Raw genomic sequence first — 22679 nt, forward strand, 5'->3', positions numbered from 1 at the left:
GTTAGTTTCAGGAGTACAGCAAAGTGATTCAGTTATACATATACATATATCCATTCTTTTTCAAATCCTTTTCCCATTTAGCTTATTACAATTTATTGAGCAGAGTTCCCTGTGCTATATAGTAGGTCCTTGTTAGCTATCTATTTTAAATATAGTAGTGTGTATATGTCAATCCCAAGCTCCCAATTTATCCTCCCCCCACACACAACTTTCCCCTTTGGTAAACATAAGTTTGTTTTCCAAGTCTGTGAATCTGTTTCTATTTCATAAAGAAGTTCATTCTCATCTTTTTTTTTTTTAGATTCTGCATATAAACAATATCATATGACATTTGTCTTCTCTGTCTGCCTTACTTCACTTAGTATGATGATCTCTAGATCCATCCATGTTGCTGCAAATGGCATTATTTCATTCTTTTTAATGGCTGAGTAATGTTCCATTCATATGTGTACCACATCCTCTTTTTTTTTTTTCCCCACCACACCTCACAGCTTGTGGGATCTTAGTTCCCTGATTGAACTAAGGGATTGAACCTAGGCCGTTGGCAGTGAGAGTGTGGAATCCTAACCACTGGACTGCCAGGGAATTCCCTGTACCACATCTTCTTTATCCATTCTTCTGTCAATGTACATTTAGGTTGCTTTCATGTCTTGGATATTGTAAACAGTGCTGCAGTGAACATTGGGGTTCATGTATCCTTTCAAACCATGACTTTGTCCAAATATGTGTCCAGGAGCAGGGGGCTTCCCTGGTGGTCCAGTGGTTAAGACTCCATGCTTCTACTTTGGGGCATGGGTTCAGTCCTTGATCAGGGAAGCTCCACATGCCTCGAAGTGTGGCAAAAAAAAAAAAAAAAAAAAGGATGATGGGGAAACTGAGGCCCAGAGAGGAAGGCATGCACCAGGTCACCTGGCTGTGTCCCAGTTTTCAGTTAAGTCTCCAGGATCAGCGTGCCTTGGTTCACATCCTTGCTCTGCCCAGGAGTGGGATTGCTGTATCATATGATAGCTTTATTTTTAGTTTTTTAAGTAACCTTCATACTGTTCTCCATAGAGGCTGTACCAATTTACATTCCCACCAACAGTATAGGAGGGTTCCCTTTTTCTCCACACCCTCTCCAGCATTTTTTGTTTGTAGACTTTTTGATAATGGCCATTCTGACTGGTGTGAGGTGATATCTCTTTGTAATTTTGATTTGCGTTTCTCTAATATTTAACAATGTTGAGCATCTTTTCATGTACCTCTTGGCCATTTGTATGTCTTCTTTGGAGAAATGTCTATTTAGGTATTCTGCCCTTTTTTGATTGGCTTGTTTTTTTTTACATTGAGCTATGTGAGGTGTTTGTAAATTTTAGAGATTAAACCTTTGTTGGTCACACAGTTTGCAAATATTTTCTCCTATTCTGTGGTTTGTCTTTTCATTTTGTTTATGGTTTACTTTGCTGTGCAAAAGCTTTGGAGTTCAATTAGGTCCCATTTGTCTATTTTTGTTGTTATTTCTATTACTCTAGATGTATCAAAAAAGATATTTGTGCTATTTATGCCAAAGAGTGTTCTGCCTATGTTTTCCTCTCAGAGTTTTGTAGTCTCTGGTCTTACCTTTAGGTCTTTCATCCATTTTGAGTTTATTTTTGTGTATGATGTTAGGGAGTGTTCTAATTTCATTTTTTTTACATGTAGCTGTCTAGTTTTCCAAGTATCATTTATTGAAGAGACTGTCTCTTTTCCATTGTATAGTCTTGCCTCCTTTGTCATAGATTGATTGACCATAGGTTCATGGGTTTATTTCTGGGCTTTCTGTCCTGTTCCATTGATCTGCATTTCAGTTTTTGTGCCAGAACTATAGTGTTTTGTTTTGTTTTATAAATTTATTTATTTATTTATTTTTGGTTGTATTGGGTCTTCATTGCTGCGTGCAGGATTTCTCTAGTTGCGGTGAGTGGGGGCTACTCTTTGTTGTGGTGCATGGGCTTTTCATTGTGGTGGCTTCTGTTATTGTGGAGCACAGTCTCTAGGTGTGTGGACTTCAGTAGTTGTGGCACACGGGCTCAGTAGTTGTGGCGCACAGGTTTAGTTACTCTGCGGCATGTGGGATCTTCCTGGACCAGGGCTTGAACCCATGTCCCCTGCATTGGCAGGCAGATTCTTAACCACTGAGCCACCAGGGAAGTCCAAACTGTAGTATTCTGATTACTGTAACTTTGTAGTTTAGTCTGAAGTCAGGGAGCCGAGATTCCTCCAGCTCCATTTTTCTTTCTCAAGAATTCTTTGGCTTTTCAGGGTCTTTTGTGTATCCATACAAATTTTAAAATTTTTTGTTCTAGTTCTGTGCAAAATGCCATTGGTAATTTGATAGGGAATGCATTGAATTTGTAGATTGCCTTGGGCAGTACAGTCATTCTGACAATATTTATTCTTCCAATCCAAGAATATAGTATATCTTTCCTTCTGTTTGTGTCATCTTTGATTTCTTTCATCAGTCTCTTATAGTTTCCTGAGTACAGGTTTGCCTCCTTAGGTAGGTTTATTCCTAGATATTTTATTCTTTTTGATGTGATCATAAATGCAATTGTTTAATTTCTCTTTCTGATCTTTTATTGTTAGTGTATAGATATGCAACAGATTTCTGTGTATTAATTTTGTATCCTCCAACTTTACCAAATTCATCAGTGAGCTCTTGTAGTTTTCTGGTATTGTCTTTAGGATTTTCTATGTATAGTATCATGTCATCTGCAAATAATGACAGTTTTAATTCTTTTCTAGTTTGGATTCCTTTTATTTCTTTTTCTTCTCTGATTGTCATGGCTAGGACTTCCAAAACTGTGTTGAATAAAGTGAAGAGAGTGGACATCCTTGTCTTGTTCCTGATCTGGGAGGGAATGCTTTCAGCTTTTCACCGTTGAGTATGATGTTAGCTGTATGTTTGTCATATTTGGCCTTTATTATGTTGCAGTATGTTCCCTCTATGCCCACTTTCTGGAGAGTTTTTATTATAAATGGGTGTTGAATTTTGTCAAAAGCTTTTTCTGCATCTATTAAGATGATCATATGGTTTTTATTCTTCAACTTGTTAATGTGGTGTATCACATTGATTGATTTGTGGATATTGAAGAATCCTTGAATCCCTGGGATAAATCCCACTTGATCATGGTATATAATCATTTATTGTATTGCTGGATTTGGTTTGCTAGTATTTTGGTGAGGATTTTTGTGTCTATGTTCATCAGCATTATTGGCCTGTGATTTTTTTTGTGGTATCTTTGTCTGGTGTTGGTATCAGGGTGATGGTGGCATCATAGAATGAGTTCAGGAGTACTCCTTCCTCTGCAACTTTTTGGAATAGTTTCAGAAGGATAAGTGTTAAGTCTTCTCTAAATGTTTGATGGAATTCACCTGTGAAGCCATCTGGTCCTGGAATTTTGTTTATTGGGCGTTTTTAAATCACAGTTTCATTTTTAATATTTGTCATTGGTCTGTTTATATTTTCTATTTCTTCCTGATTCAGTCTTGGGAAGTTGTACCTTCCTAAGAGTTCATCCATTTCTTCTAGATTGTCCAATTTTTTGGCATATGGTTGCTTGTAGTAGTCTCTTGTGACCCTTTGTATTTCTGTGGTGTCAGTTGTAACTTTTTCTTTTTCATTTCTAATTTTATTGACTTGAGCCCTCTCCCTTTTGTTTCTTGGTGAATGTGGCTAAAGGTTTATCAGTTTTGTTTATCTTTTCAAGGAACCAGCTTTTAGTTTCTTTTATTTAAAAAAATTTTTTTTTTAATTTTATTTTTTTACTTTGTTCTCTTTTATGGTTCCTCTTTTTTTTTTTTTAATTTATTTTTGGCTGTGTTGGCTCTTCATTGCTGTGCACAGGCTTTCTCAAGTTGTGGTGAGCAGGGGCTACTCTTTGTTGTGGTGTGTAGGCTTCTCATTGCAGTGGCTTATCTTGTTGCAGAGCATAGGCTCTAGGTGCAAGGGCTTCAATATTTGCAGCATGCGAGCTCAGTAGTTGGGACACCAGTTTTTAATTTTATTGATCTTTTCTATTGTTTTCTTTATCTCTATTTCATTTATTTCTGCTCTGATCTTTATGATTTCTTTCCTTCTACTAACTTTGGGTTTTGTTTGTTCTTCTTTCTATAGTTGCTTTAGGTGTAAGGTTGGGTTCTTTGAGATTTTTCTTGTTTCCTAAGGTAAGCTTGTCTTGCTATAACCTTCCCTCTTAGAACAGCTTTTGCTACATCCCGTAGGTTTTGGATCATCATGCTTTTGTTTTCATATTTCTCCAGGGAGTTTTTTATTTCCTCTTTGATTTCTAAAGTGATCCATTGGCTGTTTAATAGCATATTGTTTAGCGTCCATGTGTTTTTTTCTTTTTTTTTTTTTTACAGTTTTTTCTTTGTACTTGATTTCTAATAGGATTGTGATCAGAAAAGATGCTTGATATGATTTCAGTTTTTTTAAATGTACCAAAGCTTGCTTTTGTGATCAGTCCTGGAGAATGTTCCATATGCACTTGAAAAAATAGTATTCTGATGCCTTTGGAGGGAATTCTCTATACATGTCAATTAAGTCAATCTGGTCTAATGTGTCATTTAAGACCTGTGCTTCCTTACTGACTTTCTGTCTGGATGATCTGTCCTAAGTCATATTAAGGAACAGAGATTGAACTTGAGGACATGGGGAGCCATTGAAAAATTTTAAACATGAGTGTGATATGCAGTTTTATATTAGGACTACTTTTGGAGGCTGTGTGGAGTGTAAGTTGGAGTAGGGTAACTTTAAGAGATTCATAGTGACACTAGCAAGCAGATTTGGTGAAATGATGGGGACAGGCATTGAACAAGAAAGCAGTCCCAAATCTTGGCCTTTCAGATCCCTGATCTCCTCATTTCTCCTGATCTTTTCCTCCACCCACTTCGTCACCATTATGTAGACCACCTCAGAAATATTTTATACATTACTTTTTACCTTTTAAGCTCATCTACTTTAGCACCTTCACTTCAAAGAGTATTTATTCCCAAACACTGGCTCTATCACTTCTCAATATACAGTCATCCCTTGGTTTTCATGGGATATTGGTTCTAGGACACTCCCCCACCCCTGCTCAGACACCAAAATCTGTAGATGCTCACTTCCTTTATAATTGGCACTCTGTATATCAACAACCTACCCTTATCCAACTCCTGTCCTCACTGCCATCTTTACCTAGTTTAGATTCTGTCCTCCTTCCTAAACCTCTACCCTGGACATACGCCCAATTTTCTTGTTCTTTTCTCTTTATCACAACCTTTGTTTCTGTTATTCCCTCCTTTTCCACTGGCATCTTCTCACAGCATTTAAACCCAAGCATCTCCTATCTGAAAAACAACAGTCTTTTCTCTAGGCTATATCTTCCTCTACCACCTACTCTCCCTCCTTATTTGCTGCCTAAAACTCTTTACTTCCTCTGCTCACAGCCCAACTTATTTGCTGCCTAAAACTCTTTACTTCCTCTGCTCTGGTCATTTATGTGCAAATTGAAGTCACCAAGAATCATGACAGGAATATTTGTCGAGACGACAGTGACCCAGGAGCTAAACTCTTCAATAAATGGGGGTAAAGAAGGGCAGTAGCCTAAAGGTCAGCAGATGGGACTCTTGTACAGTCTTAAAGAGGTGGAGGACCATTCAATTATGACTAATCACTGACATCAGAATGAGGAGCTTGAAGCCAGATTTACACTAGTTAAGGGAAATAATGTGGCAGGAAAACCGTTGTGGGAGAAGCCATATGTATATGTCTGTAAATATTTTTACACGTATATGTGTATGCTATCATTTACATAAAATTGTGTAAGTGTGAATGTGCATGTATGTGCCTCTGTAAGCATAAAATTATGTCTGGAAGAGAGTTCACCAAAATATTAATAGTGACTGCTACTGGGTGGTAGGATTTTAGGTAATCTTTATCTTTTTTATAGTGTTCTTTTTATTTATTTATTTTTAAAAATTATTTTATTGGCTGTGTTGGATCTTTGTTGCTGCACACAGGCTTTCTCTAGTTGCGGAGAGCAGGGGCTACTCCTCATTGTGGTTGCGCGGGCTCCTCATTGCAGTGGCTTCTCTTGTTGCGTAGCATGGGCTCTAGGTGTGCGGGCTTCAGTAGTTGTGGTTCACGAGCTCTAGAGCGCAGGCGCACGGGCTTAGTTGCTCTGTGGCATGTGGGATTTTCCTGCAGCAGGGATTGAACCTGTGTTCCCTGCATTGGGAGGTGGATTCTTAACCACTGGGCCACTTAGGAAGTCCCTATAGTGTTCTCTTTAAATACTTGAATATTGTTTCAAAATATGTATCATCTTTGAATTTAGGAAGATGCAAAGTTACTTATCATTTTGGGAGAAAATTTTAATGGATTGTTCTGAGGTGGCTCTGGTCCTTGCCTTATCTTCATTTTAACTACATATATGATGAACAGGAGAATAGAAATAAAGAAGAGCATATGGAAAGTGACTTAATCTTCTCATAACATGGCATTATTAGATTTAAGCAGGTGGGTGAAAATTTGTTGTTGGAAGACATTTAAATCACACCTAGGCACATACCTGGAGGCAGAGGCTAACCCCACTTCATGAAATTAGAAAATGAACCAACTTTCAAGTTTTTGCTTCCACCAGAAAAATGATAATGTTGGAATTTATTGAATAGCAAAAACTAAACATTGCAACATTACGTGAAATAACACAAGCCAAGCACCTCTACCAAAAAAAAGGCCGTAGGAATTTAGTCCTTTTTCTTTAGAAAGTCATGTTTAACTTGTTACAGTTGTTACAAACCACTAATCTGAGTAAATGTCATGAACTTGTACTACTTATTGTCAGAGTTATCAGATTGGGATTTATGGACCCAAAAGGGAAATGTATTCTTTCAACTGCTGGAATATAGCACTTAATTATTATCACACTGAAAGATGATTTTTCCTTAAATTACTTGGAAAAATTTCATCAATTCGTTGCTAATACATTCTATTTATTTTTTTAAAATGGTTTATTTATTTAATTTATTTTTGGTTGTGATGGGTCTTCATTTCTGTGCACAAGCTTTCTCTAGTTGTGGTGAGCAGGGGCTACTCTTTGTTGTGGTGTGCAGGCTCCTCATTGCAGTGGCTTCTCTTGTTCCAGCACGGGCTCTAGGTGCATGGGCTTCAGTAGTTGCAGCACGGGGGCTCAGTAGTTGTGGCTCCCAGGCTCTAGAGCACAGGCTCAGTAGTTGTGGCACATGGGCTTTGTTGCTCTGTGGCATGTGGGATCTTCCTGGACCAGGGCTTGAACCCATGTCCCCTGCATTGGCAGGCAGATTCCTTTTTTTTTTTTTTTTTAGAACTTTTATTGAGATACACTTAACATACAATAAACTGCATATATTTAGAGTGTACAATTTGGTATCCCAATCTCCCAGTTCATTCCCTCCCAACCCTCCCCGCTTTCCCCACTTGGTATCCATATGTTTGTTCTCTACTTCTGTGTCTCTATTTCCGCCTTGCAAAATGGTTGATTTGTACCATTTTTCTGTAGTCTGCATATATGTGTTAATATACGGTATTTGTTTTTCTTAACCACTGCGCCACCAGGGAAGTCCCTTGCTAATACATTTTAAAAACTTTGATCCTTTTAAAAATAATAAAGACTGAGAAGAACACTATTAAATCATGTGCATAAAACAATTAGCATACATACTCTCCTATGAGTGCCACTACAGGACGAAAAACTCAGAATAGAAATGTGCACCCTCTTCCATCCGTGTAATGAACACTGACCACCAGTTTAGTTTCCAGCAATGAGTTGGGAACTGGGAATAGCATGGTGAATAAGACGGCAGTTATTGTCTGGAAAGATCTGAGTCCAGTGGAGATCAGACAAGTCAGTAGGCAATTACAGAGCGGTACCTGCTTCACATGGGAATGCTCAGGGCGCTCACGTGAGCACACGAAGGGCTTCTACCCCATTCTTCAAGAGTGAGGGAAGATAGCTTGAAGAAGTTCAGTAGAATTTCTTTTACTCATGGTCTTAATACAAAATTTAAATCTCCTTTAATGATACTTTTCAAAAGACCTCTAACTTTTGCCTTCTCTGGCGATATTTGAAATAAGTTACCGCAGGCTTATGCTGCTTAAGTAGGATATGAGGGGTGGCATTTATTATACGCACTGTGACTTGGATGGACACCTGGATGAAGCTCTGTAAGTGACATCTAGAGAATATGTAAGAATCAGGACAAAGAAGTAGGGGCAGGGGACAAGGACAGAAGATAGGATAACGTGAGCAATAGTGACATCTGTCACCAGGCGACATTTTAAAAGTGTTTCTCCTTGAACAGTCAGCACACGTCCATAAAAAATGTGAGTAAACAGGAAAATCTATCTTTGAGATTCTACGTTTTAAAACCGCTTTTATCCACTGTCTACACATCTTGAGTCCACATTTCCCTCACTAACTGTTCTAACTGCTTACTGTGAGAGTATTCTTTGTGAGGTGGTGTCCTCTGGAGCATGTACCCCAAGATCCTGACCCTTGCTGGCCATAGTTGGATTATGGAAAGACTCTGCCTGATCAATCAGATTCCTTAAGAATTTGGAATTGTAACTTGGAAGTCACTGTTGGACTCCATTTGGCACTTAAGAAAATGAGATATCCACCCCCCACTCCCACCAGCCTCAACAAACAGGTGCAGAGAAGCAAAAACAAGAGACCAAGTGATAAGAAATTGGAGTAGAGGAGGGGAAGAGAAGGGGAGAGCACCAAAGGTCTTTGTTTTAATGCCTCATGAAGTCTTTACTTCCTGCCCTTTGGTTCCATGAACCAAATATAATGCCTTACAGTAAATCCCCTTTCACTTAGACTAGCCAGAACAAGTTTCTGTTTCTTTGTCAAATTCTTCCTGAGGTAGCAAAAGAGTAAAAGACATGGATAAAGTGTGTCTTTTACCTCAAGAAAAATACTTGTGTGCTATCAAGTGTAGAGATAGAGGAGGGGCACCGTGTACTGGAAATATCCTGAGCCCCCCTGGGCCTTTATGTGTTGCTTCATGACTGTCATTTGAGTATGTGGGGTTCATTTGCTCTACAGCCCCTCCTGTACCTTATGGGCCCCCTTAATGCTTCCTTTTGGCTTTTACTTCTTCTACCAACTGTCTTAGTTTCCCTCATTTCCCCATTTTCTACATGCCCAGGGAAATAGGACAAATGTCTGATGATGCTGAACTTTTCGTAAGACTACAGGCATGTGGATAGGCTGCCACAAGTGGTTTCTAGTCAGTTTCCTCTTCTGTACCACTGAAATACCATCTACTCTTCAGAGTTGCTATGCGCCTAAGGAAAGTAAAGTGCCTAGGACCACACTTAGTAAATTTCTGTCTGTAACACTTTACATGTTTTATTCGGAAATAATTTCAAACTTAAGATTGCAAGAATAATGCCAATAATGCTTGCATACCCATTACCTATTTTTTTAAACATTTTGCTTCATCGATTTGTTTCTCTCTGTAATTTTGTTATAAATCATTTGAGAATAATTTGCATACATTATGGTTATATATCCCTAAATACTTCAGTGTGTATTTCCTTAGACTATACTCTTATATAAACACAGTACTTATAAACTTCAGTAAATCAACATTGATACAATACTATTTTCTAATCTACCATCCATATTCTTTTTTTTTTTTTGGTGAAGAAACAAAATGTCTTTATTTTAAATTTGAGAAAAAAGTGGAGGTAATGAGATAATTCAATATGGTAGCTATATTTGAATAAAAATACAAAAAAATAGCATTTTACTAATGCAAAAGTAACCAATTATTAGTGGATATGGGAAAAATAAATAGTATTCACAAAGGTAATATAAACTATAAAATATGTAAGAATAAATTCATAATAAAGTTACAATGTCTTCATAAACAAAACTTTAAAGTTATATAAAAGACATAAAATAAGAATTGAAAAATACAGTTACAATATCAATGTAACTGGCAAATGACTTTAAAATGTATGTGATGAAAGCCAAAAATGTTTACAAAAAAAGAATAGTGAAGAGTACTTTCCTCAGATATTTTAACAGTCCATAAAGATGCCATAGTCAATACAGCATACCAGCCATATTCTAATGCCTATTTATTGCTTGAGGTCTTAAAGACAGGTGCTCAAACAGAAAGAAAAATGATTGGCAAACACTCATCCGGGCTGTAAGGACCATTCAGAGTTGTTTCCTTTGCCTTAACTAGTAAAGTGCGTCTCAGGTAATCATTTCTCAGAATTCAGTATTATTTTAACATAAGGGTATCCAGCTCTATTTTTACATTGTTGCCTACTCTTTAATTTATAGCATTTCACTGATTCAGTTTATAGTTCCTTTTTTGAAGTTTTAATTTTTTTTAACGTCCATTTGTCAAAATTAGTCATTTTTCCTGATTGCAAATGAGGCAAAACCAAACAAAGAATAAACAATTTTGTCACTTATATTAACTATATTAAACTTCACATAAACCAGAAAGAGAAAAACAAATACCGTATGCTAACACATATATGGAATCTAGAAAAATGGTACTGATGAACCTCGTGGCAGGGTAGGAATCGAGATGCAGACGTAGAGAATGGACTTGAGGACACCGAGGGGAGGGGAAGCTGGGAGTAAGTGAGAGAGCAGCATCGATATATACACACTACCAAATGTAAAATAGATGGCTATTGGGAAGCTACTACAGAGCACAGGGAGATCAGCTTGATGCTTTGTGATGACCTAAAGGGGTGGGATAGGGAGGCTGGGAGGGAGGCTCAAGAGGGAGGGGATATGGGGATATATGTAAACATGGGCTGATTCACTTTGTTGTACAGCAGAAACTGACACAATACTGTAAAGCAATTATACTCCATTAAAGACTTTAAAAAATTTAACTTCACAGATTATAGATATTTTGCATTAGGTCAAAATTCTGGTCTTTTGGACAAAATTTAACCATTATGGGAAAATGTGTATCAGGTATATATTAGAAAAATAAGACTTTTTCAATGCAAAATGAGTAAGAGACTACAAAACGGACAGTTTACACTAATCTCAATGAAGTGCAGAATTATATTCAATGCTAGGTTAAGAACTTTCCCCATTTTGTGTATTAAGATTCCTGAGGATGCTAATCTTCCTTATCTCAGTGCCTATAGCACAGAGTCTATCAACAAAATGTGATTGTCTTCTGTATCAATGTAATTTTTTCTAATTTTTTTGTGCATAAATCCTACTACTCTACCCCAGTTTGTAACCAGAAAACCAGGAATTTTTTATATTTCTCTTTAGAGTGTAGTGCACATGGTAGGTATTCAATCACACCAATTAAATGTTGTCTGCCAGAAGGAGAAATGGATACCTGTTGCAACATAATACAGACAAACCTGTCTAGGAGTCCTGAGTCCCCTGCTTAGCTGGCTCTGTGGCCTTGAATAAGTCATAACTCTGCTAAGTTTCAGTTTTCTTATTTGTAAAATGGAGTTAATAATAGCTCTTGCCTCATAAAGGCAGTGTGAGATTGGTATAAAAGCTTTGCAAATAAAACGAGGCTTCTGAGATACATCTAGTTTGGCCAATATTTCCATTCTGTGTTTCAGTACTGAGCATATTACCTTGATGTGCTTTTAGGTTAACGTTTTGTGCCAGTAGCTGCACATATCTCATCAAGTAGTTCAATTAAAAAAGTCTGGGTCACCCATAAATATGGCAAAGTGAAATAAAGCCACCTCTGAAGCACCCAAAATTCCAAGCAGGGCCTCACCTGAGATTGTGAGAATTTTAGAAATAAATTATGAACCACCACAGGGATCTCAAACTGGCTGATGTAAAAGTCATCAATTCTGTGAAAGAAACATAGTCTCAGTGCTCTAAATTACAAATCATTTCAGGATTTTTTTTTTTTAATGCAGCCTCTGATTCAGTAGGTCTGGAGTGAATGCTCCAGAGATTCTGCAATTGTAAAATGTGTTTAGTGCAATGTTTTGATGCTTTCACTCTAAAAATCAACAGTAAACATACTGAAACTGTTTATAAAAGTTCAAGATGTACAGAAAATAAGAGCCATATTTGCAAAATTATTTATTTACATTTTTAAGCTCATGGTAAATCTTTCTAGGATAGAATGGCTTAGATGAAATATACAAGGTCAATATAAACATATACACATTAATCTTTATATGAAAAAAATCCTAGTGATGGCTATAGATGAACTACGGTTTTCCTTTACAAAACCAATGTTCCCTTCAATTATGCTGTGATAATGTCTTCCAAAAAGAATAGGTTTAATGTATATCATTCAAAACAAGCTGAGAAACAAAAAGCTAACTTGGATTTATTATGAAACCACTATCCATTTATCATAAAACCAAAACTGTTTTACAGGGCTGAGATGTTCAAATAGGTCCAAACATGATATAATGAATAAATTTTAAATAAGGAATGCTTTGGCTATTAGGTTTTGACTTAGTTTTGGCATTACTTGTATAATGTATATCATTCCAGTGAGTCATTAGGTAATCCGTTCAAAACAAGCCTTGCTTAATACTATCACGAAGCACTTAGCCTTGCCTTGAGTGGGGATACCTTAGATGCTGACAATAGCAACACATTTCTCTCTTCCTTCACTCAGAAAAAAAGAAATCACAAAAATAAAAAATTCATTTTCACACATTAAAGTCCACCATAAAGTCTTATTCATTCTTAAAAAAATGAAAGTTTCTCATCATAATACCTGCTCTGGGTATTGGTACATTATTGAAATACTAGACCTGTAAGAACTCCTCCTAAACTCTGAAAGCCTATGACTTTGTGATCTACTTATGTTTAAGGTTAAAGATATAAACAATGCATTTGAAGCTTCTGGGAAGAATTCACATTTAAAATAGTTTAAAAAAAATCTGGGTTTATTAAGTTTTAGAAAAATAAATACTATGATTGGTTCTGTCACTCCCCTTCTACTTCTCTCCCTTCACAAATTTGAGCTTAAGAATTCAGGCTTCCAAAAAGCAGAAGAAAGTAAAATAGAACAGTGTAGGCTTTATTATCCACATTTTCTAAGGGTAACATATTATCACAGAGGCAAACTTGATTCTCTTTCCTTGAAATGAAGATCCTATCTCCTAAGACTTAATTTAAATAACCGTTTTTAAGAAATCAAGAGAATTTAACAGGCTGTACTTTTAATAAATGCCTATAAAAGATATAACATGATTTTAAACAGTTCTATTATAAAGTCTGAAAGCAAAATCTGAAGGTTTAATAGTTTACATTTAATCTCTTTAAAAGGTCTTTTAAAAGCTGTAAGCTATATTATAAATTGCCAGTTAAATTCCCACTCTAGTCTACAAAAATAATCTGCTGCACAAATATATAATTTAAGGTAACTATATATTTCTTGTGTTGATCTTTTTTCCAATCTTATGAGTGCAGTAAAGCAAGAAGTAAGCACCTAGATGTTAGTTAAATTAACTTCCATTTGAACAGCATTTTGATTTTAGATAAAGGGATTCTAAATGTAGTCTAAAACTTTCCAGAAGTCATATTTACATTTATTGTACAGCACTTTATATACACATAAATACAGATTTATAAGAAATAAACAAATTAACCCACACTTTTTGTAATGTAAAAAAATGACAAAAAAAAATACAACACGTGATCATATGGTAAGCCATCTATTTGAGAAACATGCTTGCTGTTCAGTTCTGATGGCAAAAACCTTGAATAACTTAAAGCATATCACATAAATACACCACAGGTGCTTAGTTTATTTATGACCTTAACCTAGGCCTATCCACAGTTTTAAGTGTTAAAGTCAATGCCATACAAGTAGTTGAGTTTACTAGTAATGTTTGCACTAGAGAAAAATGATTAGGGAAGGCATGACAGCAGATATGAAATATTTTAAAGTATAATTATAGGGAGGGATTAAAATTAATTTTTTTCCAGGGGAAAATCAGGAATTTCTGATCACAGACTGTCCAAAAGTGAAAAGGTCGGCTTCTTAAGTGTGAACTCCCAGTCCCACACATGACTTTGCCATGTCAGGGCTCTTGTAGCAAAGACTCCTGTGTTGGCACGTGGGACTAATAGTGTATAATTAAAGTTCGGTTGAGACTGAGTTTCTGACGTGACTTCTTAAGCAGTTTGCTTTATCTTTTGTTCCAGCCCACAAGGAAGTGTTTGATTTTGCTGTGATACCTCTTATAAATTGACGGGCTTGGCTTTCCTGGAATACATCAAAGTGCATTTTCCTGATCTAGTTACTCTTCCACAAAAACAAACAGATGGCTGTGACGAGCTCTGTTTGTGTCCCACACATAGTAAATTCTTTACCAGCCAACTCCTGGCTGGAGTAGGCTAGAAGCAGAGATTCTACCTGGGGAAGTAAAAGTTATTCAAACTGTTTACTGTTCCATAATGTTCTAGTCTTGAGACTGAATGGAAAATCCTACTTGGCGCTCCTCCACCTCAGATGGCATGCCAACGCTTATCACAGTAAGAAATTCTTATAATCAGATTTGAGGTACAGAGGAATAGGAAGCATGAAAAATGTAACCTAAAACAAACAAGCAAATAATAACTCTTCCATATGTTAGAAGAGGTTTTTAACTCTAAAAAAATCAAGGGCTTTTTCCAGAAAAGTAAATTCACGAAAAATGTAGAAATAAAAATCCCACTATGGCTCTACATATATGACAAATAAAAAAGGTCACATGGTTTATACATTTCAAATTCTGAAAGAGGCCCTACAGTATTTCAGGAAGACGACTTAGAGCATTGTTCCCTGAGTTCTTGAGGCAGCCCCAACTATCAGTTCATGAACTCCAAGACTTTAGAGAGAGAGAAACCCATGTGCTTTCCTTCTCTCTCTTCTAGGAATAGCTGTTGACGCCAAAGCAGTTTGTTCAGTGCTTACCCTATAGTTCAAATGCTTTAAGAATGTGGCTTTATCCATTTCTTAGGAGACAAGTTCCCAAGTGACACTTCTAAGGGAAAAAAAATGTGTAAAGAAGGTAAAGTTTAAACATTAGTTAACAGTGCAGTTGAGTGAATGAGTTTTATGTCTGTAATACAAGAGTGGTAATACTGTCACAAGTGTTAGAAGGCAGATTTCTATGGACTCTGGCTTTTCTGACCTCAGTGGTTATTGAGACCAGCTTCTGTTACCACACCAAAAGTGTAACAATTAATTCAAAAACACCAAAACTATCAGAAACAGAATGACTTTTTCATATTTAAATGTATGAGAAGACATTTGGTTTTAAAATAAATATCAAAACAACCAACTAATAATATCTCAATTTTAAAGTATCTGCAACTTACATATAAACTTATACATAATAGTAATTTTCAAAAACTCATTCAAAACTGGGGTTTTAGGATTCTTGAGTTGTTTTCATATCACCTTCTTGGTGGCTATAAGAATATTTTAAAAAATTCAAAGATTGGGAATAATTAATTCAAACAGTGAAAGATGTGAGTATCTGCAACTTCCATTACAGTCTATTTAGAAAAACTAATTACAATGAATAGAGATTTTAATTCTGTTGCTGAAAGTTTTAGGTTAGGCTTAACTTTAAGCCATTAAAGGTTAAACAAAAACAAAGACAAAACAAAACAGAAAGCAACGGCTGAGAGAACATACTGAAATGTTCCATCCATTTCAGTAAAGTGCACAACTGTGTGTTTATCCTTTGGCTTGGCTATGACCTCAAGGGAGGTGTAGAAGTCAACGGTGCTGGTGTCAGATTCCTGACTATATTACTGAGGCTGGCAATCTTCTCCTCTAGGAGGTAATTTTTCTTCTCTGCTGTTTTTTGTCGCTGTTCAGTCATTTCCAGAGCTTTCAACAACTGGGCATTTTCCACATACAAATCCTTCACCATCGCATCTGCTTTAGTATTCTTGCAGAGCTAGAAACAGAACCAGAAACATCTTGACTTCATTTCTGTAATTCTTTTAAATTTAAGGTCTGACATAAAGACAGCTGTTTATAAAGGCAAATGGCTTCTGTCAATTATATCCTTTCATTTTACAATACAGCTTTAACATCAGACCTGGCACCAGAGATACAGGTAGAACAAATCCACTTATTCCAAGCTGTTTCTTTGCGTAATATGTTTGTAGACGTCACTAATAAAAAGAACAAATTGATATTTGAGGGCTCAAAATGAAGGTATTTTTCAACCTAATAAATTAGGTGTTTTTTCTTTATTTGTTCTCTAACGATATCAAAATATTATTATAACTTAAATTTCTGAGGGTATGAACTCTTATGTTTATTCAAAATAGATGCATGAGTTTCTCATTCATAACCATATACAACCTATTGATTATTTTAAAATTTGGCTCATATAGTATAACAAAGAGAGAAGATTTGGCAGTTACTTTTTCTTAACTCTTCCTCTTTGCATAAAACCCTGTCTAGAAGAGATATCATGAAGATTAGAATAGATAGTCTTGGTTGGGTGGGAAAACCGGTCTCCCGTATTAGGGTAATTTTTATTATTGCTCCTGTTAATTAATATCTTCCGATCTCTTTTCCCTCACTGTACCTTTAACTCCTCATTTTACACCCAATTTCAGGCAGGGCATCTACAAGTATAAAGGTTTAAGGGAATAAAGAAAACTAAGGAGTGGCTAATTCATGTACATAATGGCATATCAAAGGGCAATGATAAGGGACTATCACACTGAAGCCCAGGACCTAGGTGACTGGCAAGTTTAATGTAATACTAACACACTTTCTATTGAACTGTTTTAATACAACCTTTCCTCCTTTCCTGCTTCTCTGCTAATAAAAACCACTTTGATGACTCTTACCTACTACAGAACGCAATTCAAACTCTGTGGCTTAGCACTAAGCCCCTCTACTGTCTGCTCTTCCCTATCTCTCATTTCTTTTGCTTCTCTCGGGACAGGATGAACTGTTAATGCCAGTGTTTGTAGATGACCACACCCCATGTTACCCGTTTTCTTTATTTTTGAAACTGCTACCTGGCCAAATGCTCAGCACTGTGGAGGTGAACCACACTGCATGGAGGCAGGGATTTTGTTTGGTTCACTGTGGTATTTCTCGTGCTTGGAACAGAACTTGGCCTGTAGCAACTAAGTGTTGAATAAATGATTAAAGGATTGAATCAATAAATGTAAGTACAGGACTTTCTCTTTCTCTCCAGTGTGTTAAGATACAGGGCAGAGGAAAGTTCCTGTCCACCTCTGCCGTAAGACTTTCTCTCGGGATTATTCTTCTTGGACTTTATACATCTAAAAACCAGGTTGGGCAGTTTCCACCCTCCCACCCCTGCCACAGTTTGTCTCAATCTCAGATTCCGGAGAAGTTATAAAACTTTCCTGGAAAGTAGTCCTTTTTGTAGGTCTCTGCAGTGGAGGCACAAATAATTTCTCAGCACTGAGGCCATACGGGCCGCCAGCAGGGAAAAAGGATCAGGCTACTTCGTGGTCCTGAATTCAAGAGTCCAGATTCTAATTCAAAAAACAGCCTTCTGGGGTCTGGCTATAGCCATGAGCTAGTTTTTGAAGTTGTCATAACTATTGCAAACTGGAAAGCTAAAGTTACACTTATTATCCCCCAATTTTGTTACCAATATCAAATTTCTGGTTATTTAAATAGGAATATTTCCTTTTGGGAAAAAAAATCTATAAAAATTCAATTTGAATGGAACCTCATTAGAAATGCTTTAGGCCCATGAGAGTCACTGTTAGCAAACACACATTTTAAAAATTGTAGACAAACATATGACTCAAAAGAGCTTTGGGAAAAACAATGTAGAATACAGAATCCATATTTTTGAAGTGGTATGGGAAACAGTGACTCCTAAATTCTTATAAACATTTATAATAGGATTTGCCTTTTTTAGACAACAAACGTTAACAAGTTAACAGCAATACAGGAATGTTAAAGTGGGGTGCGAGGTGGGTGGGTAGAGATGACCTGGGAGGCTCACTTGTTCTTTGAGCTGATTCACTTTCTCCTGAAGAAGCCTTTTCACGAGTTTCAACTTCTGTTCAACTTCCATCATTCGTTCCTCCATGACAGTTACCAGGTGTTCCTGGTTTCCCTGAAGGAAAGAAAAAAAAAATTGTATTATCATTTGAAAATCATGCCACACGAAAGTACTAGTAGTTAATTTTCCCCATAAGATGCCTAGAGAAAGGACAGCAAATGTTTGCCTCTGAACAGGAAGGGTGGATTTCCCATGAAATGGGAGTTCTGAACACTGCATGGATTGCACACCTTAGAAAAGTAATCCCATCAAAGAAAGAGTCAAAGATAAAAAAAAGAATCTTACCTGTGTTACCATCTTCCCCTGAGATAAAGCAGAAGTCTTAAAACCCATAATTTAAGATCTTTGTGTACAAGGTAAATTAAAGGATGGTTATCAACCTTTCATCTGTGATTTGGGTCTCTGCAATACTGTGGACCTCTCAACAACAAAATAAACAAAATCTGAGTTTATTCAGGATCACTTAACATTTCCAGTCAGCTTGCAATATGTGTGTCTGGTTTTCCTTCGAAATGGCTGATTACTGTGGGGGTGTTCGTGTTTCTAATAGCCTCTTCCTGCTAGTTATTCTAGTTACTGATTTCCCAATTTGACTTGTCAATGTGAGGCAAATATCTGAATTGGAGGATGGGTTTATCATTAGAACAGATAAAATCTTCTCCCCATAAATAACTCCTAGATAAAACAATAGGGCAGTAAAAGGACGCTGGCTTTTCCTCCTCTCCTCACTCAGCAAGGATGGATTAAGGAGTACGTGGGTTTCGGAGCGCAGAGGGACCTAGAACAAGATTTAGAGTGCAACGGACTGCCCCTTCTCCCAGTCCACCAAAATAGTCACATAAAGAATTTCCGATTTTAAAAGGTTCTTCAAATGTTGAAGCAAGACTCAGGTGTTAGTGGCTGATGGCATAACTTGTCCTTAAAAATATTCCCAAAAAGGTGTCCTTTAAAAAGCACAAAGAACAACCAAATGTGAGTTGAAAGCCAATATTTGTTTGGATATTAAGTAATAGCATTTATTCAAACATAAAAGAAGCCATGCAACTACTCTAGAGACATAAATCATAGGATGCAAAAGACTAATGCAGAAATTTCAAGAAACCAGGTCTTAAGAACATCTAAAATCCTATATTTTAAAAGATATAATGGCTTTTTAAAGTCCAAACGTAAATGGAAAATGCCAGATTTCCACTTGCCTAAGAAAACAACAACAACAACAAAACACCTAAACAAACCAAAAAGACCCACATAATTAATTCAAAGAACATGGGGCATGGCAAAAGAGTGGGGAAAGAGGAAAAACAAAAGCAGTCATATGTTTACAATTTACTTTATTTCATCAAAAATTCCCTTTTTCCTGTCAAAAAAAGTATTATACATCTTATATAAAACAGTATAAATAATCCTGATTTTCTTCAAATTCCATATATAAAAGTAGTACCTTTTGTTAAAAATAGTGACAACATATGGAATGAGAAAATATATAGAATACATCCTTTCAAGAATCTCAAATCCACACTCTTTAAATCGTATAAATAATTATGTACAACTAGCCGAAATTTGTGAATTTGATTCACGAAATCTGTCATTTCTACATAAATAAGAAACAATACTGCAAAGGCTTAACAGCAATAATAATAATAAACTTAAAAGAGCTCTTGATTCCAAAACATGTCTCCGCTTATGTCTGTGTTTGTGTGGTGTGTGTGGGTGTGTGCATGTGAGTATCTGCCATGGTAAGAAATGCCATCAATAACAGCCCAGTTTTCACAGGTGCCCAATCCTTCTGTAGGAATCTGCGTGCACCGCTCGCTGCTCCGGTAGCAAGGCCTAAAGAAAGAAGGCAAGTGGTACACTTCACCCTGATGTCAAGACTATGTTTCTGGGGGGAGTCTACATTCACACATTTATAATGCAAACAGTTTTTAAAAGCACACATGAATAGTACGTATGCAAGTGAAGCAACACAAGGCAGAAGAAATCACATCACTCCACACACAGAGGCAACGTGCAGATTCTAATAACATTCTGTACTCTTGAAATTAGCGTCGGCTCAGCTACCAGCAACAGCAGAGCCTGCGGTGGCCTTCCAGTGAGAGCAATAAGCAGTCCACCCTGCCAGCTGGCTGCAGGAATTCTTTTTTTTTTTTTTTTTTTTTAAAGTACAAAAGTCTTAACAGATTTTGTCTCTCTAATCCTCAAGTAACTGCAGTAAAAGGATATTTTTTACTTTTAAACACTGGTGGTTGGGTTGGGAAGAGCATGCTTTGAAAACAGTGTATATGAGAAAGCAATGAGTCGGATCTTAGTCTAATCATTCGGTTTAAAATGTCTCTTAACAACTGAGGTCAAGCTTTATAACTCAGTTCTGTAATGAAGAGCTGAAGCCTCTGTCCAACACCCACCATCACAATTCAAATTCTGGAATTAAACTTCAGTGTTTGGAAATTGAATGCAAGAAGCTTCCAAAAATATGGATTTGAAAGCCTCTGTTAGAAAGAACAGATGGCAGAAGTACATCACGCAAAAGCACAGGTGTATAGGAGTGGGAGAAGAAAACCAAGTTGGCCAGTAGAATCACAGTGCTCATGTGACTGTGCAAAGCCCCCGAGAGCGGTTACAGGAAAAGAGGCGGGAAGCTGCCTGTCAAACATCCACTGAGAGGCAAGGGATTCGAAAACAGAAGAAGAGCATTGCAACTAGAATGAACTAATTTAGAATTCTACAAACTAAGGAGTACTTTCTAATTTGATTCCTAATTCTGAATCAGTGGGCAAGACCAAAGAGTTCAGAGACTTCTGAAAGAGGAGAATCATGAATGAAGCACCAAAGAGAAATAACTGTTTGAAAACCTAGGTGACAGAAGACTGTGTCTGATAGTGAGCTGGGATGATGCGAATTCAAAGGGGAGGGGAAGAAGAATCTTTACTTTCTTAAAAATAGAGTTTTTCAAACTAGATCATTAAAAAAATAAGTTAAATGAACTATGTCAACTTAAAAAAGTCACTGATGACACATTCTCCTTTATTAGCTGTGAAAAGTCCCTGTTTGTGAATTCCATGGAACTCAGCAGACTACGCTTCTCTAGTACAAGAAAACCCACAATGCTTGGTTAGTACTACATATCCCAGAGCTGCCCTTGAATGCTGTAATATTTTTGGCATTCGACAAGAATGTTAGGTCAATTGTGCAGTATGCTCAAGTGATCCTGAGACTTCATCATCGATTACAAATGTGCAGAGGAGACCCAGAGTACTTGATTACCCAGCTTAGAAGCTGAGAGCTCAAAAGCAGCACTGCAAAAACCAAAACCAAAACAGCACTGCAGTTCTGTGGATTTGTAATACAAGCGAGATGTAACTGTCTGACAAAAGATAGAGGTTCTTTGTCCCCACCCTTGAACTGGTACAACTTTCAAATAAACAGGTAAAATTAAATTAAGTGATCTGAGTTTACTATTAGGGAAAGATCCTCATACCTGTGGTGTGCTGGTTTCAGAAGTCCTGTTTTCAAGTTCCTCCTGCAGGCACTGGTTTATCCTTTCTGCCTGCAGCAGCTGGTGCTGAAGCTGCAGAAACTGCTCCCTGGGAACCACTGGACAGGCTTGCTGCTGGAGCAGCTGCAGGTCCCAAGCATGAGGGGTTGGGCTAGGCATCGCAGTGGACCTTGGGTGCTGCATCTAGAGGACAAGGGCAAAGCCATGGTCAGCTGCACTGCCTTCCGTCACAGAGCTGCCCTTGCGAGTGGCAAGCAGAGAGCAACGAAACCTACAGATTCATTAACGGCCTCTCAGACTCACAGATAACTGGAAACAGGCGGCACGCGGTCCTGAGTCAGAATAAAGAATCATGTTGCTTGGGAGACAACGCCTTTAACGAATAAGCTGCCTCATGAGTTTTAGATGTAAACTGTACTTCCTCACTCTTAAGTGACTATAAGACCTGAGCTGCCTGAGGTACACGTCTGAATTCTCTTTTCTTCTTATACTAGAACATTTAATTATCCCTCTCAAAAAAAAAAAAAAAAGAACAAAAAAACAAAAAAAAAAAAACAGGGCTGCAATAGGCAAAGGGGAGAGAGTGGTTATGCTTTAGAGTTTTGCCACTTACCATTCATAAAGATTCTTAAGACCAAATGTTCAATGACTACATTTTTTCCAAGTTAGCAGTTTGTTTTGAAGAATATCATCTTGCATCTCAAATTATTTTAACCTATCTTAGTTTATCAGACAGACAGTTCTGTGGCATAAGGTGACACCCCAGAACGTCTGGGAACTGAAGTACATGGAATGACAGTATTTATTCAAGACAATGAGGAACTGGTATGTGTATCGCATGCCAATCAAAGTTGGGGTGAGGGAAAGCAGAGGGCACGGCATGTGGCCAGTGAAGCATGCCACGTCACATCTGTCGACACATCCAGCAGACACAGAGCTCAATGGAAGACATGCAACAAACATGACCAGGTACTAAACTCAGGAAGAAGCACCCCCGGCCGTGTGAGAAGGGAAAGGGGCCTCTAGGACGCAACTATAATTACATGTCATCATGAAACTTCAGAGCCACTATCCATTTCCTTAAATCTAAACTTCTGAGGTGGGGTGTTACCCGTGGTGACATATTTC

General features: G+C 37.2%; 1 protein-coding gene across 9 annotated transcripts in view; it reads right to left on the minus strand.

Annotated features, from left to right (window-relative positions):
- Positions 1 to 12079: 12079 nt before the first annotated feature.
- Positions 12080 to 22679, minus strand: part of NIN (ninein) — a 96676-nt gene continuing 86076 nt past the window's right edge. For 7 of the 9 annotated variants that reach the window (XM_057723817.1, XM_057723825.1, XM_057723824.1 and 4 more), the window contains 3 exons: positions 21534 to 21734; positions 17996 to 18109; positions 12080 to 15940 (listed from right to left, as the gene is read on the minus strand). In XM_057723817.1, coding sequence (XP_057579800.1) covers positions 15731 to 15940; positions 17996 to 18109; positions 21534 to 21734 — 525 coding nt within the window. In that variant the 3' untranslated portion in view covers positions 12080 to 15730. Of the gene's footprint in view, positions 15941 to 17995; positions 18110 to 18130; positions 19886 to 21533; positions 21735 to 22679 lie in introns of those variants that run through there. The other 2 variants (XM_057723820.1, XM_057723819.1) reach the window with 1 other exon arrangement.

Source organism: Hippopotamus amphibius, chromosome 2 (genome assembly GCF_030028045.1).
Source record: "Hippopotamus amphibius kiboko isolate mHipAmp2 chromosome 2, mHipAmp2.hap2, whole genome shotgun sequence".
Classification (NCBI taxonomy): Eukaryota; Metazoa; Chordata; class Mammalia; order Artiodactyla; family Hippopotamidae; genus Hippopotamus; species Hippopotamus amphibius.